Source organism: Agelaius tricolor, unplaced genomic scaffold (genome assembly GCF_023055355.1).
Source record: "Agelaius tricolor isolate 1412-34295 unplaced genomic scaffold, bAgeTri1.0.p SCAF_9, whole genome shotgun sequence".
NCBI lineage: Eukaryota > Metazoa > Chordata > Aves > Passeriformes > Icteridae > Agelaius > Agelaius tricolor.
Window position 1 is genome coordinate 6,369,260 of NW_027269269.1, and position 15,857 is coordinate 6,385,116.

General features: G+C 39.8%; 1 protein-coding gene across 1 annotated transcript in view; it reads right to left on the reverse strand.

Annotated features, from left to right (window-relative positions):
* DDX10 (DEAD-box helicase 10) overlaps nucleotides 1–15,154 on the reverse strand; it is a 156,461-nt gene extending 141,307 nt beyond the window's left edge. The window contains exons 1-9 of the mRNA XM_071434134.1: nucleotides 14,900–15,154; nucleotides 10,493–10,553; nucleotides 10,122–10,252; nucleotides 8,377–8,535; nucleotides 7,808–7,928; nucleotides 6,494–6,683; nucleotides 4,338–4,464; nucleotides 2,886–3,048; nucleotides 1,532–1,616 (exon numbers count right to left, since the gene is read on the reverse strand). Of these exons, the coding sequence (XP_071290235.1) occupies nucleotides 1,532–1,616; nucleotides 2,886–3,048; nucleotides 4,338–4,464; nucleotides 6,494–6,683; nucleotides 7,808–7,928; nucleotides 8,377–8,535; nucleotides 10,122–10,252; nucleotides 10,493–10,553; nucleotides 14,900–15,085 (1,223 nt within the window). The 5' untranslated portion in view covers nucleotides 15,086–15,154. The remainder of the gene's footprint in view (nucleotides 1–1,531; nucleotides 1,617–2,885; nucleotides 3,049–4,337; nucleotides 4,465–6,493; nucleotides 6,684–7,807; nucleotides 7,929–8,376; nucleotides 8,536–10,121; nucleotides 10,253–10,492; nucleotides 10,554–14,899) is intronic.
* Nucleotides 15,155–15,857: the final 703 nt, after the last annotated feature.

The window sequence follows — 15,857 nt, forward strand, 5'->3', positions numbered from 1 at the left end:
AAGACAGACCCTTAAGGTTGCCAGGCTAAAGTCCTCTCAGAGGACATTTGAATAAAAGCATTATGACAAAGAGTTGTTTGACTTTGCATCTCTTTAGAGCTGTTTCCCCATGCTAAACTTAGTTAAAATTGCTCTTCTCAGCTCCTACTGAGAATAGGGAAAAGGCCTGAGGATTACAACTCCAGGAAGGTGCTTTAACTGAGTGACATGGCTCAGAAAGAATATCAACCAGTATCCTAAACCCTGCCAATTAAACAGTGCCAAATACATTGTTTTCCTTCCATGATGACAGTGTGCCATGAAGACAAAATTACAAGCCTTCTGTGAATCCACTCAGGATTAAAAAAAAAAAAAGAAAGAGAAAAAATAAAATTTAACAGAACTCTAACCAAGCCTATATGCTTTTCTCTCAATTGGTATGCATAAGATTACATCTAAATTTTAAATTAGCAAAATAGCTACGTGTTTTATCTAATTATATACAACACTCACTGACTTTATTCATTGACAGGTTTTTTTCAAAGTCATTTAAAAATTTATCACTCCCTTCTATCATAGAAGATCAGAAAACTGAGAGCAGAGAGACAGAATGGGGCAGAAATGTCACCAATTACAATGAAAACATGGCTAAAACATCTACATTTTGAAAGAGTGCAAGAAGTGCATTGGCATGGTACAGTCACCAAAATTTACAGTCTTCTGATCCAGGAACACAGATCTCAAATTGTTATAGTGTTGAAATCCTAGTCCTAGTAACTGCTCTATCATTAGGTTTGACAACTGCCTGTATTGCAAGCTCTACTATAAACAAATTAAATTAGAGACAAGATTTAATGCTAGGCCTTGCATTTCATCCTTCAGATAATTGCATGAGGTTTTTGATCTCCTGAATTATATGCAGTAACAGCTTCTATTTCACTTAAAAATCTACTTCAGAGATGAAGGACCTGGTTTACAACAGTGTATCTGGGTAACTCCCATCATAAAAGCTTAGCCACAAATATTTTAACTAAAGCTATGCTTAAGTATATAATTCCACAAAAGACTTAGAAAATTAAAAATTTAACCTGTAATTAACATTTGATTCCTTCCTCCCAAGTTAAATAAGGAAGAAATAGTTCCATTCTTTTGAAGAGTCTTCACAAAGAAATTGGATCCACAGTGTAAAACATTACTTATCTGTAAATGTCAGTAGCAATACAAGCTTTTCCACTCACATACACACACTCAACTCATCCTTTGAGGTAATCCTGCCGAGGGAAAAAGGTTTTCTATTTCCCCCAATAATTGTTCCTAATCAGATGGAACAATCAGGGATACTTTTGTCTGCTGTAACAAGTCTCTGAAGCTCACTAAGAAATTATTAAGTTAAATCATTACTCCTTACTAATCAAAAGGGTCTCTTAGTGATAACAGCCTTTTTCTTTCTAATTTATATCTTAATTTTTTTCAATGAGTCTTTAGCCAGTGATCTGTCCCTAGAGAAATCTTGTTTTACACATTAAAATACTAATGAAAAGTGAAAACAAACCTGGCTGTTCTTCCCACTCTGTGGATATATGTGTTTGCATCTTCTGGACAATCAAACTGAATGACCCAATTCACTGCTGGAAAATCTGTGTAAAGAAGAAAATACAACAAGTAAGTTCACTGGACTCAAAACCCTCCTATGCAAGAGCATTAATTCCTGTAACAACCATCACTTGGACCCATTTACAGACACTAGGTGCAAACTCTGAAATGTTGCATGCATTAGCATACATAAACAATCACTCTCTTCATCAAAGTAAGTTAAATTAATTGTGTGTTCATTTCCTAAATTATGACAGTGCAATGAATGGAACATAATTTCACACTTGACAAGAACAGACATATTTTGTATCACACAGATGATAAAACACCCTATGGTTAATAATTATACAACAATATCTGACCCACTTTTAATCCTTACTGTTAATATGCTACACCACTGGGGTCTGAAGTTAGCTGTGGTGAGACTGCATCACTTCAGCTGTCACATACAGAAATACAACAGCCCCTCTTAAAAGTGGGAGGGGGTGACCAAGCCTGACAAAAGTCAGCCTTGACTGTCAATGGTATTAATAATAAGCATTTTCTAACTGCTGCACTTCACTCAGCAGCAGCATGCTTTGCACTGAAACCAAATCTGCAGCTATACTGTATTCCAGAATTATACCCACACTCTAAACCAAACTAACCATACCCAAATTAGATAGTCACTGGTGAGATTTCAGCAGTATGGAAGGTATGAGTACCAGTTTCATTCCTGACTTCAGTTTTTAGAGCACCTTCTTTCTTTTTGTAACACAGTGACTAAACCTCACATTTTGGACAACAGAGTTTGCTATCTCAAAGAATGACTGGACTCCTGAAAAGTATTGTGTTATACTTAAATGCCTCCAAGAACTAAAAGAAAAAAATTATTTTACCCTCATTTATTTTTCTGTCTCCTTATCAATACAGTCCTACAATGCCACTCATCTCTCAGACATTAAAATTTCAGGTTTCCATTTCCACATATCAGTAGGTTAGCAATTTTTCATATCCTTTGAAATAACCCACAGGATACAAGCATATCAGAAATACTTAAAACTGCTGGAATCTTGCCTTACAAGTAAAAAAATACATCATTGATACATCACTGTTTACCTACCACATTTCTCTTGGATAAAAAGAAAATATAAGAACAGACGAAGTGGGCAGCTTCAGTAAAGGAACAGCAGAACTCTAAGAAGCATCTCTATTTTGAGCTCCTAAGCAAACTACAGCTTCATTTTTCAAAAACTGGGTCAGTCTTCAGAGTATAATGTCTGATAAAGCTTCAACAGGTTTAGCTGCTGCTCCCCTCCTAGGTGGATACCTACCCAGGCCACGAGCTGCGATATCCGTAGCGAAAAGCACTGCTGCCTTTTTCCGAACAAAACAAGTGTACACTTCCATTCTCTTCATCTGCTGCTGCTTGCCATGGAGTGCCAGGACAGGAAGACCAGGCTGAAGCTTACAAAACACTCTGAACAGATACTGAACCTACCCAACAAATCAAGGGGGAAAAGAATTACCATGCACTGTTAAACATGTTAAGATCATATACAGTGTATATAGCAACTGAAACTGTACATCAAATTACATAAACTTTTCTCCACATCAGAGAAAAAAGATGTTGAGACCTTGTTACACAACCAGGTACTAAAAGACAAAAGCAATTGTGGCAAAAGACTGCCAGGCCTTTTGATGGCATTTCCTAAAGGAAACCAGAGGAGGTAACAGCAAGAACAACTTGGGACATGAGTACTTAGGCTGTATGCAAAGGACCAAAGTCCATCTGAAAAGTCCATGAGAAGCACTTCTTCTAGACAGTACTGGAGGGGTGCTGTGTTTTATACTTGCAACTTAAATCAGTCTACAGTCTCAGTTTACTATTTCAAGTTTCAACATGTTCTCTTATAAAATCAGCCTGTTTACTCTTACCTACAGTACCCATGATGCAGCATTGTTTTACAGTAGGCAGCTACCTAGCATCTTTTTAAGAAAGTAGTTACATAAATTGTGTATACTGCTGAACAGCTGCAGCTCCAAAAATTTCTGCACAACTAAGCTGACCACTTCAGTGCCACCAGTCAACTGCAGAACAACAAAAATATCACAACCTCTTCCACAGGTGAAAGAACTGCAATGAATATTTACTAGGCCATTGTAAAATGGTCTATTATTGTAAAATACTAGCCTTGTATTACACTAGTAAGCAATACCTGCACTGTAAAATACTTGATACATGCAGTAGTTATAGGTACAAATACCTGTGCCAAACAAACACATGCAAATAGCTTCAACAGAATGGTCCCAAGACACTTACACAAGCAGGTACTTGAAGGATTACTTCCTATGTAAGAAAAACCTTTGCCAGTACTATTTCACAATCACACCTTCTCAAACAGGCCCATTTAAAAGCTTGTAAGGAAAGCAAGTACAATTACTGAAATACTTTGTAAGCTAACTATGAAACATGTCAAAAGACAGAACTGAAATAGCTGGGCCTTACTGACATTAACTTTTAGCATTCATTTTGAACAGCAGACCACAAAAATGGCTGAGAACACTCAGGTCTCCAGAACCTTCCTGCACTGAGCCTGGGTCACTGAACTGCCTCAAAGTCAGGTCCTGAATGACATACAGCAGTAGGTGACGTTTTGTTCCTCCAGTTTCCTGTTGCAAATTAGTCCACAATCTCACCTCTCTGATGCATTGATACCTATATGAATACCTTCAATTATCAGTTTTTAAATTCTGGGGCAGAAGGAGGGAGAGAAAAAACATACCTCTTTACAGCTTGCAAAAAACACAATGCTCTTCTTTTTCAAATGAGTTCTCAGGAAAGAGTATAACATGTTTACTTTTTGCTGAAGCTCACAGACAACATAATTCTGATCCAAAGTTGCTGGGGTACTAAGGAAGGAAAAAAAAAAAACAACATCAAAAAAGTTCATTTAGATAAATCACAGAAATGTCTCACCTTTCTTTTAAGCCAAGAGTGTCTTATACATACTCAGAAAAAGGAGAAAAGAAAAGGAATCAGGCTGGAAAGCTCTCCCACTTGGAGAAACAAGTCTTATCAGTTTCATTTGAAAGCTACATCAATTCCCTTATTAAAAGCCAGTGGGGAGGGACAGATGACTTTTGACATTACTTCTAAATTCATTTACTTCCAGCAAGGCAAACTTTTCTTGTCTAAGCAGCGACATTCAAATTGCCTTGACTTAAAATGCAGTTTTGTCTATTAGTCCTATTAAAGCATCATTTGTGCTTAAGGCAATGTCAAAGCAGAATCTAATCACGCACAAAAAGAGAGCATTGATGTACTTCTACTGATTACACTGAGATGCAAAGTGACTTTCTAAAGCTCTGAATTGTCATCTGAACTCACATTTCTGTTCTTAAAAGCAGAAATAAAACAAGAAAAATTATTTGGGATATTTGCCCTTGAAACATATCTAAATGCTCATCCTCCTTGACTTCACCCTAAACAGACTGTGGGTATTCAAAATTACCTTTCTAAGGTGGTCGCTTGGGAGGATGAAATTACAAGAAACTCCTCCAGTTTTCATTCTGCTATTTAATTTGAATTACGCCACAGCACTTTTTGCTTTCTACGTCTTTCAGCGGAAATTGCTTTTATAAGGCAATAACCTAAGGCAGTAAACTCTAAAACAAATTAATACTTACCTTTCTTTTAATTTGGTTTGTTATCTAATTCCATTCTCCCAAATATTTAAAAAAATTAAATGTACTTTAAAATAGACTTCACTGAACATGGGAGATCTGTGAAATAGATAGTCGCCAAAATTAAGACTGCATACGAGGCTTGTACATTCTCTTCTGATACAAGGGTATTAAGCCATACTTTTTTTTCTGGCAATCATGTTTATTTAAGATGCCTTTGATAGTACTACTGATTAAAAAAAGGTATTTGAAGTACAATACAAAGATAATCAAATCAAATAGTTAAAACTTCTTCAAGATTCAATTGCATGGTTCTGCCATGCATTTTCCTGACGATTTCTTGTTTGCTCCCAGGAAAACCATTTTTATCTCTGTGCTTCACCTTTCTCCTGCATCTCACATATGGAAATATATGCATATTTCAGAGAAGAGCAGAAAAAGAATCATCCATGCTCATAAGTAATTTGACACTCAGATGAGCGAGCCCACAGAAATGCAAAATAACATTCTTCATTTGGATTTCAAAAGAAAATTATGTGCCAAAAAGCAACATTCATTTAGTGATACATTACATTTTTTGAGTATGGCACACCACATACTTCCCTTCCAGCAAGGACCTCCCATCCTACTCCTAACTGTAGGGCAGGACAAATCTATTTAGTGCACACAGGGCCAGAGCCCTAAACATGCATAGAAAACACAGCACATCAGGAAGCCACAGGAGTTACCACACATCAACTAACAGCACACGCTTTCTTTTGGGCACCTAATACTGAATACACAAGCAAGACTGCCATTCTGCACTTTCCCAAGAGGAAAGCACATCCTTGGGAAGCCAGATTTACAAATGGCACACAGACAAACTATCTGTGGTGCTTTTGCACAGTAAGCACACACATATGGGAGGCAAGGATGCTGAACAGCAGAAAAGGAGTTACTCAGAACTGGGTGCTGCTAGACCCAGCACACTGGCTATAATCCACTCTGCAGCCTCCTCCTGAGGAAAAGGATTTCCAGTCTGAGAAGCTGCCTGAGGAGTCAAGACAAGCACAGGTTCAGCCTCCCTGCAGTGATTCAGTCAGAACTAGTCCCCTCTGGAAATTCCTTGCTTTCAGGAAGGCAGACAGCAGGATCAGACACTGATCCAGTGATGGACGCACAATGCTACCTCTGATTCAGGGAACTGTCAGAGCAGCAGTTAAATAGGATCACTATCTAACCCTCCACAGGGTGAAAAAAAAAAATCCCAACATACCTGAATTTGGCTTTCTCATGAACCCAAACATATTCTGGATCTTTCAGACTCAGCCGTGCAAGATCCTTCACAGATTTTGTTTGTGTTGCAGAAAAAAGCAAGGTCTGGCGTTTCTTAGGTAGATTTTCTATGATTGCATTCATTGTATCAGCAAACCCCATGTCTAGAATTCTGTCAGCTTCATCAAGAACTGGATTGAAAGATAAATTTGACAAAAAACTGGGTTTAGATTTATTTATTTAAAAAATTCTACATTAAATCCATGTAGCACAAAATTCTATCTGTACTTAAAATGCAGAGATTAAATTAACTACTGTACATGACAGCAACCTCTTTAGATATCCCTGTACTTCATAAAAATTTTTTTTAAAAATACCTGCAACAGAAATCATAGCATTTCCCATAATCTGTGCACTACAGCCCTCAGTTTCACATGCAGAAGGAAAAAGATCAGCATCTCAAGTGAACAGTTTGGCAATTTGCAAACAGACTCCCTGTCCTTTTACTGAAATAAAAGCACGGAACGTAAAACAATGTTGTAGTATTTGTGACAGAGCAAAACACTCTCCTGTACCTAAGCTAAATTTACCATTGAAATATAGGGTATAAACCAAGCAGCACAGAGACAAAGCTTTAAAAGCGCCTACATTTAATGCAATTCTTGTCTGTCACGAATTGTACTAAGTGTAGCAAGCATAATTTCACATTTTATCAGCTTCATTAGCTTCTTAATTGCTTTTAAGTTCCTCAAGCTATGCTAAGATTATGCAGCTCTTAGAAGCAGGCAAACCTTTTCATTACACTGAAAATTTTTGTTCAGACTGGAAAGATGAAAACAAATAATGGTAACAATGCAAACAAAAGAATAAAAGGAGTGGAAATCTGTCTTAAAACACAAAGACTATGTTTTCTAGAACTGGTCCAAAATACACACACTGCAATGGATATCCTATATAGCTAGTCAACTATCATGTCAGGAAAGACACAAGAGCCATAGCCAGAAAGGTAAGTTTAGCATTAGTAAAGACAAATGTAAAAGATTATATGGGGCACTACACTGGGGTTTGGGTTCCTTACTAAATCCCCTGCTTCTTTTCATCCTAGGGATGGCATGCTCATCAACTGCTTCAGATAAAGTACACACAAGAAAGGGATTTTGCTGTTTTCTTATTTAATCTGAACATGTGCAAGTTTAAATGCCATTTCATCTACATAACATGACAAGAATAAATTTTTTATGCAAAGAAGTGCTGCACACAATTATGAGTTGTTACAATATATTCCTGAGTACTTTCAAGTACTTAAAAAACTTACTCAACATTTGCAGATCAGATGCATAGAAATATGATGTTTCATCCATGTGTTGTAAAAGCCGTCCTGGAGTGCAAATTAGCATATTTATGTGGTGGATTCTTTCAGACTCCTCTTTCAGATCCTGAAATGGAGTTAATCCATCTTAGCTCTAGTTGCTTAGACTAGAAGTCCAGTACCAGTTAGGCCAGTTTAACCTATTAACAGCTCTTAGAAAGAATAGTCAAGGAGCAGCTTTCCTCTTCCCACAGATATGCCACCATCTCTTCAGCATGTTCACATCTGTGGCTTGAGGAAAAGGTATTTCAGAGTAATCTAAATTAAGAGGATAGTCCTGGAAGACTTGGCAGGAAGGTCCATCCAGCCATGGACACTGCAAAGACCTCAAATATGCCTCAAAAAGCTTCAGAAAAAAGACAGAATACACACAAGAAAATAGTGGGTCACTGATAGGCTCCCATTAACCACTCTCCTCCTTGACTTTCCAAGCCCAGGGTTTCCCTCCTTAACTAGCACTTAATGCAGCACTCAACTATGCTTCCATACAGCAAACTCCAAGAGAGGACACACACCTTTCCTCCAATGATAAGGCCAGCTGAGAACTCATGGTTCTTCCCCACTCTGCGCAGAACCTTGAAGGTTTGATAGGCCAGCTCCCGGGTAGGTGAGATGATCAACACCCCCAGGCCATCAGCTGAAGTCCACTGCTGCCGATAGAGGAGCTCCAAAGCCTGAAAGAAGTGACCATGTTATCACCACAAAAATCTCACAAGGAAAATGTGCAATAAGTTGGTATCAAAGTGTAATTTAAAAAAAACAAAGCCACGTTAATTAAAATAATGATATGAAGAAACATCAATGCACACTTTATATGGTTGATGATATATAAATTCTAACTAATGGTAATGACACTTGCTGTTAAGCAAAATTCTCCAGTACCAATCTAAGACAGACAGCAATGAGTGGAAAATCATAAACACTTCACTGCACAATTAATCCTACTCTGCTAAACTCTGGAAATTAGGCCATTTATATGATAATAGGAATCAGTACAGAAAAACATGAGAAATTTCTCTGCTCATGAGGTTTTGTGGAAACCAGGAATACAGTGAGCACCTGGAAGAACACTAATTATTGAAGCTTTCATTCTGGCTTATAGACTTGAAGCAGTCTATCTACATATTACATATAGAATGTTCCAACTTAAGTTGGAGGATTATTCCCCCTCTTATGAATTGATGCTGCAGAAACACTCTATCAGTCAGCTAATCCTAACACAAGGACTTTAAGGTATGAATATCTGAAGCCTTATATCTGAAGAAATACAGAGAGCTGGTAATTCATACTTGCACAATGAATTTTTTTTCCACTTCTCAGCTCTTCAGCTCCTCTCTTAGCCCTCGTCTCTAAAACTGTTTTAAAATAAGGTTTGTAAAACTAAGTACATCTACTCTTACATTAAACAGTAATCTCACTTGTTTCTTAAATTCACAAGACTGGTGAAGCCACCTACATTTTTTTATTCTCTACTAATAAGATTTTTTTTTTAAGCAGCATAAATCATCTTTACTAGAGAGGGTATTCAAAGCACCTACTACTGTTCTCACAGTAATAGGCTCCAAAGAAATTTATGCTTACAAAAATGCAAGTAATGTTCAACAGAGTAACTCCATAAAAAAAAAATTCTCCCCTTTGGGGTTTGTATCCGCTTATATGTGCACTTTAAGCACACGTCTCAACTGAAGAAATGAAATGCAGATCATGATGCTTTGAGTAAAACTGTCAGACATGTACATCCATTACAGGGATTTTCATCCCACTTTTCTGCTTGCCCCTAGAAGTGATTTCCAAGGAGTTGACAGGAAGTCCACAATCACTAAGGTTAACTTTGTTATGTAAGGTCCAAATTGTAACATTTTAAAGGAGTGAAAACCAGTCATTAAAAAATCTAAGGAACTGAAAATCCACCATTCTGTTTCAAACAGCTAGTTTTTAAATGCCAGAAAAATTGGACAACTAGAGTTGCACCAGGAAAACATCCTTGAGAGAAAAACAAAGCACTTTCTAAACCACACAGGGTCTACTAATGTAAGGATCAAAATGAAACTTTTAGGTTGCAGAATATTCCTAGCACAAAAAATACACTTCTTTCCGAAGCTCAAGCAGCTTTATTCAATTCCTAAGTATCTTGGCTTTCCTGAAACAGACCAATTGGATTTTAACTTTTCTCTCAGGATCTACTAATGTAAACTGACTGACATCAGTATTTCAGAGATAATGTGGTTTGAGTAGAAATAGAAGGATGTAAATTACTTACTGGAACAATAAAGGCCAACGTTTTGCCCGATCCAGTCTTTGCAGCTCCAAGTACATCTTTACCTTGTAAAGCCAAACCTATGGTCTGCCTCTGAATCTCTGTTACCACACGATACTGAGATTCCTGCAGTCCTGGTATTTGCAGGGGGGGAAGAGAGAGGGTGGGAGGGGAAGAGGAACAAAAAAAAAGAAGAAAGAAAAAAAGCTAGTCAATTTTGTCTGGTCCTCAACTGCATTGCTCTGCTTAGAAAATGCTGTACATGGCAATACTTACCTAAAACTTAGTTTAAAGAAAAAAAATGTTCAGATGCAGATAAACTACGTATTCCCTTTTACTTATATTATTTTTCTAAAGAAAAATTCTATACTCACCTTTTAGGGTTTTCTTTGACAATGGAAAATCTGAAAATCTTTGGATTTCACTTGCATTTATCTGAAACAAAATAATTTTAATCAATGCTTACAATCCAACCATAAGAGAGGAACTGAATAGCATTCTACAAGTTGGTGTTAACATAAATATATTGTTCAGTATGACCTGATTCAAGTTAGCTAGTCAGGCAATATATACTAGTTTGACCTAATCTAAACCACAGATTTACCATAAACTATTCAGTAAGTAATTATATATCTGAATAATGCAGGCTAATAGCACAATTTAAAGCTCAGACATCATGAAATCACTGAGAAATTTAGACTGAAGAGGGCCTCAGGAGGTCCCTGGTCTACACCTTACTAGAGCCCAGATGTCCTTCTCAGATCTGTGTTTTCAGATCCCAGCAGGGATTTGCTTGGGATTGTATCTCATCCTCACTGCAGCATGTATTTGGGTACTCAGAGCTGCAGCAATATTACATCTACCTGACTGACAAGAGTTCACTTATGTCCTGAAGCTCACCAGATTCACCAACCTCTAGCACTCGGTGAATTTAATTTTTTAGAACTGTCCTACAGGGTTAAAAAAATACTAAAAAAGTAGTTGATTGTCCTGGCACCTACTAACTTAACTCTCTGTATGCACCCATATTTGAGAGCTGTTAATTACACACACACAGAGTTCCCAATAAAAAGTGTTTGAGTCCATGAGTTTGCTCAATGATTTACAAAGATGAGGTGTCAAGTAGAGCTGTTGGAAAAAATGTAGTATTTTCAAGGCTGTTCCAGCAGATGTGAACAGCTCTCACTGGCAAATTTCACAACTAATAGTAGCAGGACAAAAAAAACCACAAAACTCAAGAAAACATAGAGACTACTGAATTTATAAAGCCTGAAAAAGAAGCCAGACTACACAGCTTTGAATGCATGCTGACTAAAATCCATAAACCCAGATTTCTAAATGTCAAACTTGGAGCTTACAACTCATGCATTTCTAATAGGTATTGATTATCTCTAACAAACTGCTGAACAGAAGTCTCCCAGATCAGGGACCAAGCAAAATAGTCTTCAGACCCTTCTGACATCTTGTGTTAACAATTCCAGAAAAGGTTTCAGATAAAGAGCTACTGAGCTGTTAGATCAGCCGTGTATCTCCTTGAAGTACCAAGCATTTTACAGGCTCTGCTTGTTACAGAAAACTGAGAGGTTGTAGCTGTTTGAAGCATCTAAATCACAACAGCACTCTTTTCAGCCTAATTCTCTCCAGTAAAATCAAGACAAGAAACTTAACACATGAATTTAATCTCTATAAATAAAAGGTAAAAACAGGTAAAAAGTTATAATGCTCTTAATAAAACCTGGTTTTGATACATTTCAAGGCAAAGCACTAGCAAGATAGATTTCAAGCTTTCACTGTGTCCTAACAGAGCAACTAAACTTTTGCCAAACATCATTTTGGAGGAGGGAAAAAATCCTACCAGAATCACCATAAAAAAGGTCTTTTTTTGACTTTCATAAATTGGAATTCTTGACAAATACTTTCAAATTCAGTTGGTATTTCCCAGTCTTACTATTTTGCATGCTAAATATTTACAACTCAGTGATGTGTACAGTTTCTGGTTCATTTCAGCCAAGAGACTCTCTACATAGAAAAGCAATAGGCCTACAGGAGGGAAAAGCATTTTTACTAACATCAAAAAAGAATTCATGCAATCGATTATGTGCAGCTAAAGGGATAGATTTTAACAGGTTTGTGATACATCAAATAGGCTATCAGCAATCTGAAATTGTTCTAAATAATTGAAGTATTTCAGTAGTCAATTTCTTTTTAATTTTAGATGACTCAGTAAGAACAGATGTATTAATCAAAAAAGAAGACAAATATTGTTCCACTCTTCTAACCTCAGCTTCTGCAAATCAATTTAAAAATCATTACAAGCATAAGCCTAGCTCCTTCAATGATGTCCAAGGAAAAAAAAGTGAGAACAGTATTGAAAATGCAAGGAATGTTGGGAAAGGCCACGTCACAAAGCTTCTTGTATTATTTCTCTGCCCTGAATATTTCCAGGAGCTGAATAATGTTATGTTGTAGAACCCTTGAACTCTGAAGGTACTGATATATTTTTAAGTCATGTCTAAATGGAAGGCACAAGGACTGATGTCTAAGGTAGATCTTCTGATAATCCTATTCCACATCTACATGCACCAGTGGAAAACACCACCAACTTCTACTTTTTTAGTTTGTTTCCTTCTCCAAAGTTACTACCTCTGCTCATCTGCTGGGAAGCTGTAACCATGAGCTCTCTCCAATCACCTCCATATGAGAGCAGCCAGCTCATTTCAAATATTTCAAATATTCTGATCTAACTTGACTAATCTGACACCAAGCAGACTAGAAAGGATTTTTCACAAACAGCTCCCCAGCACATCAGTTAGGCTGTTAAGGCTTTTCATGAGCACAACTGTTTGGAATAGACCAGGTCCATCAATGGCCTGACAGTCAGGCAACAAAGTTACTGAATCTACAGAAAAAAAGCTCATCTATGAACATATAACACAGAAAATGGTCCCATGATATGGACACACTGAAACTAAATTTTACATTTTCCATCTATGCTGCCACACGCTTGCCATCACATGTCAACAAATGGAAAAAAAATCCAGTAACAAAGTATAGTGGTTGAGTCTTCATTATTAATTTTGTCTTGTTTATCCACTGCAGTCATTCTCACACATGAAATCATGGACAGGAGGTCAAGCTGGATCATCTTGGATCCATCAGCCATTCTACCACTATTCCATGCACACATAAATCTAACCCAGGCACAGCCTGTGTGCCAGAGACCCCAGCCACTGCTCTTCACAGAGAGGAGCTCACCCAAAAGCTTCTACTTCCTTGTCCCTAAGGGATCTGCATCATGCAGAACTCACTGGGGACCGCTGATGACCCAAGCACATGGCACTTCTTCACAATTCCCACTCCTACTCTAACCAGATCCAGGGTAATATGGAAGAAACACTGGAGACCCAGTAGAAAACCTTGTCAAGGACCAGAAAAGACTATCTGAAGGACTGAAGACAGAAAGTTAGGTGCACATTCAACTGTATGTTCACAGGCAGGAGAATCCTGGAGCAAAAGGACAGCAAAGCTCCAGAAGAAGTGAGACTATGAGCCCCCAGAACGATCCTAACACAAACATACACTTACTCTATCTTAATTCTGATGAAAACATGCCTCAGTGTTACAAGCCTCTTTCCTTCAACACCCAAAAACACACACAAACACAACCTTCCACTATCCAACCCCCACCTATGCTGCCCCAAGCTGCACAATGAAGCTGAACTATCGCCCAGGCCCAGAAACAGATACATGTGCAGTCACATTAGTGACACAGAAACATCCACAGGCATTCACATAGCCAAGAGCAGGAGTAGAGGAACATGCCGTTTGTTTTCAAACAGCAAAGCAAATGATCCAGTGAAGCTCAAGAATACCAACTTGCTGAATCTTAACTAATGGAGCTAACATGACCTCTTTATGGTAACAGATGTGTTTCCTCTACACCTCTTTGTCATTACTTTCTGCTCAATCAAGTTACAACCACCAAAAAGTCATTACCACCAGCTGTGCCGAGTGCTGCATAACCAAGCACAACTGCCCTGCAAACTCAGCAAAAGCTGGCAGGAGGCAGAGCAGCACCACAGGCAGCACACATCTAACCCGTTATTCACAATTACAGCGCTTTCCACTGATCAGTGTGATTCCAAAGTGTGATTCCAATTCGACTATCTCCCGCAGGAGTTCAAGGGGCTCTGAGAAACAAAACCAACACCACTCACTTCAGGTCTCGCATTCAAACACCTATTTCCTGGCTTGAGGCTAAACATCACATTCATTCATACTGATGGTTTGCGCGTCGTGCGTTTTCTAAGGAGACAAACGTGTGCTATCTCCAACACGGAGATACCCACGTTGCCTGGTGAGAAGAGCCAAGCGCCCCTGGTTACAACCTGCTCCAGCCTCCTCCTCCTCCTCGCTGCCCTTTAAACCACAAACTTCCCCACCCGAGGGTCCCACTGCCCCGGCTGCACAGCCTGTCCAGTCACCTCCACCAAAACCCCTGAACTGCGGCTGCCGGCCCCTGCTCCTCTGCCTGGGGATAAAGAACAGAGCTCCATCCCGACCTCGAGACAGTAAGAACCGGCTGCCCGCCGCAGAGCAGTGCCACCCAGCACGCCTCTTACCTACGGGCACCTCCAACAGCCCTGCCGACCATGGACCTACAGATACCGTCCCTCCTCCCGGTTCTATCCACACACACGCCACACGAGGAAGGAGCCGCTTTTCCATAGACCGCCGCGCCCGCCGGCCGCGCACAGCCCCTGGCTCCCGGCCGGCCGTACCTCGGGGTAGCGCTGCACCAGGCGGCCGATGTTCTCCCGCTCCACCTGCCACTCGGGCCGCTTCCTCTCCTTGCGCTGCAGCCGCAGCCTCTTCGTCCGCCGGGTGTACTTCTTCTTCCAGCGCTCGAAGCTGCGCACGGGGTCCATGGCGGCCGCCGCAGCCCCACCGCCGCCGGGCTGGCCCATGCTGCCCCTCCGCCCCGCGTGGGTCGCGCACGGCCGGGTCGGGCGCAGCCGGAGCGCGTCACTCCCGGGGCGGCACCGCCGGCAGGCACCGCCCCGGCCCGGCCGCTGCCAGGGTGGGAAGTGTGGAGTGTATCCCAAAGAGATGAGTTCGTGCCGCAGCGAGGAAATTACGGCACGTTACTGATAAAGATTATGAAACGGAAAGGGGAAAAAATGAAAGCCTTAATAGAAAAGGGGTATGTGTTTAGTGCTGGCGTAAATTTTGTCCTCAGCAGTGTGATTGGTGTGGGGGAATCACAAAACCATGAAATGGATTTGGTTGGAAAGGACCTTAAAGATTATCCAGTTGCAGCCTCTCTGGTGTGGGCAGGGGCACCGGTCACTACACCAGGTTGTTCAAAGCCCCATCCACCCTGGCCTTGGACACTTCCAGGGATTGGGCATCCACAGCTTCTCTGGGCAACCTGTTCCCGTGCCTCACCATGCTGACAGTGAAAAATTTCTTCCAAATGCCTAATTTAAATCTGCCCTCTTTTAGTTTGAATACATTCACCTGTTGTATCTCTACCTGCTTTTGAGAAAAGTCCCTCTCCACCTTTCTTGTAGGCCCCCACCAGGTACTGGAAGGCTACAGCTAGGTAACCCCAAAGCTTTCTCTTTTCCAGACTGAACAATCCAAATTCTCTCAGCCTTTCTTCACAGGAGAGGTTCTCCATCCCTCTGATTATCCTGGTGCCCCTCCTCTGCACTCACTCCAGCAGGTCCCTGTCCT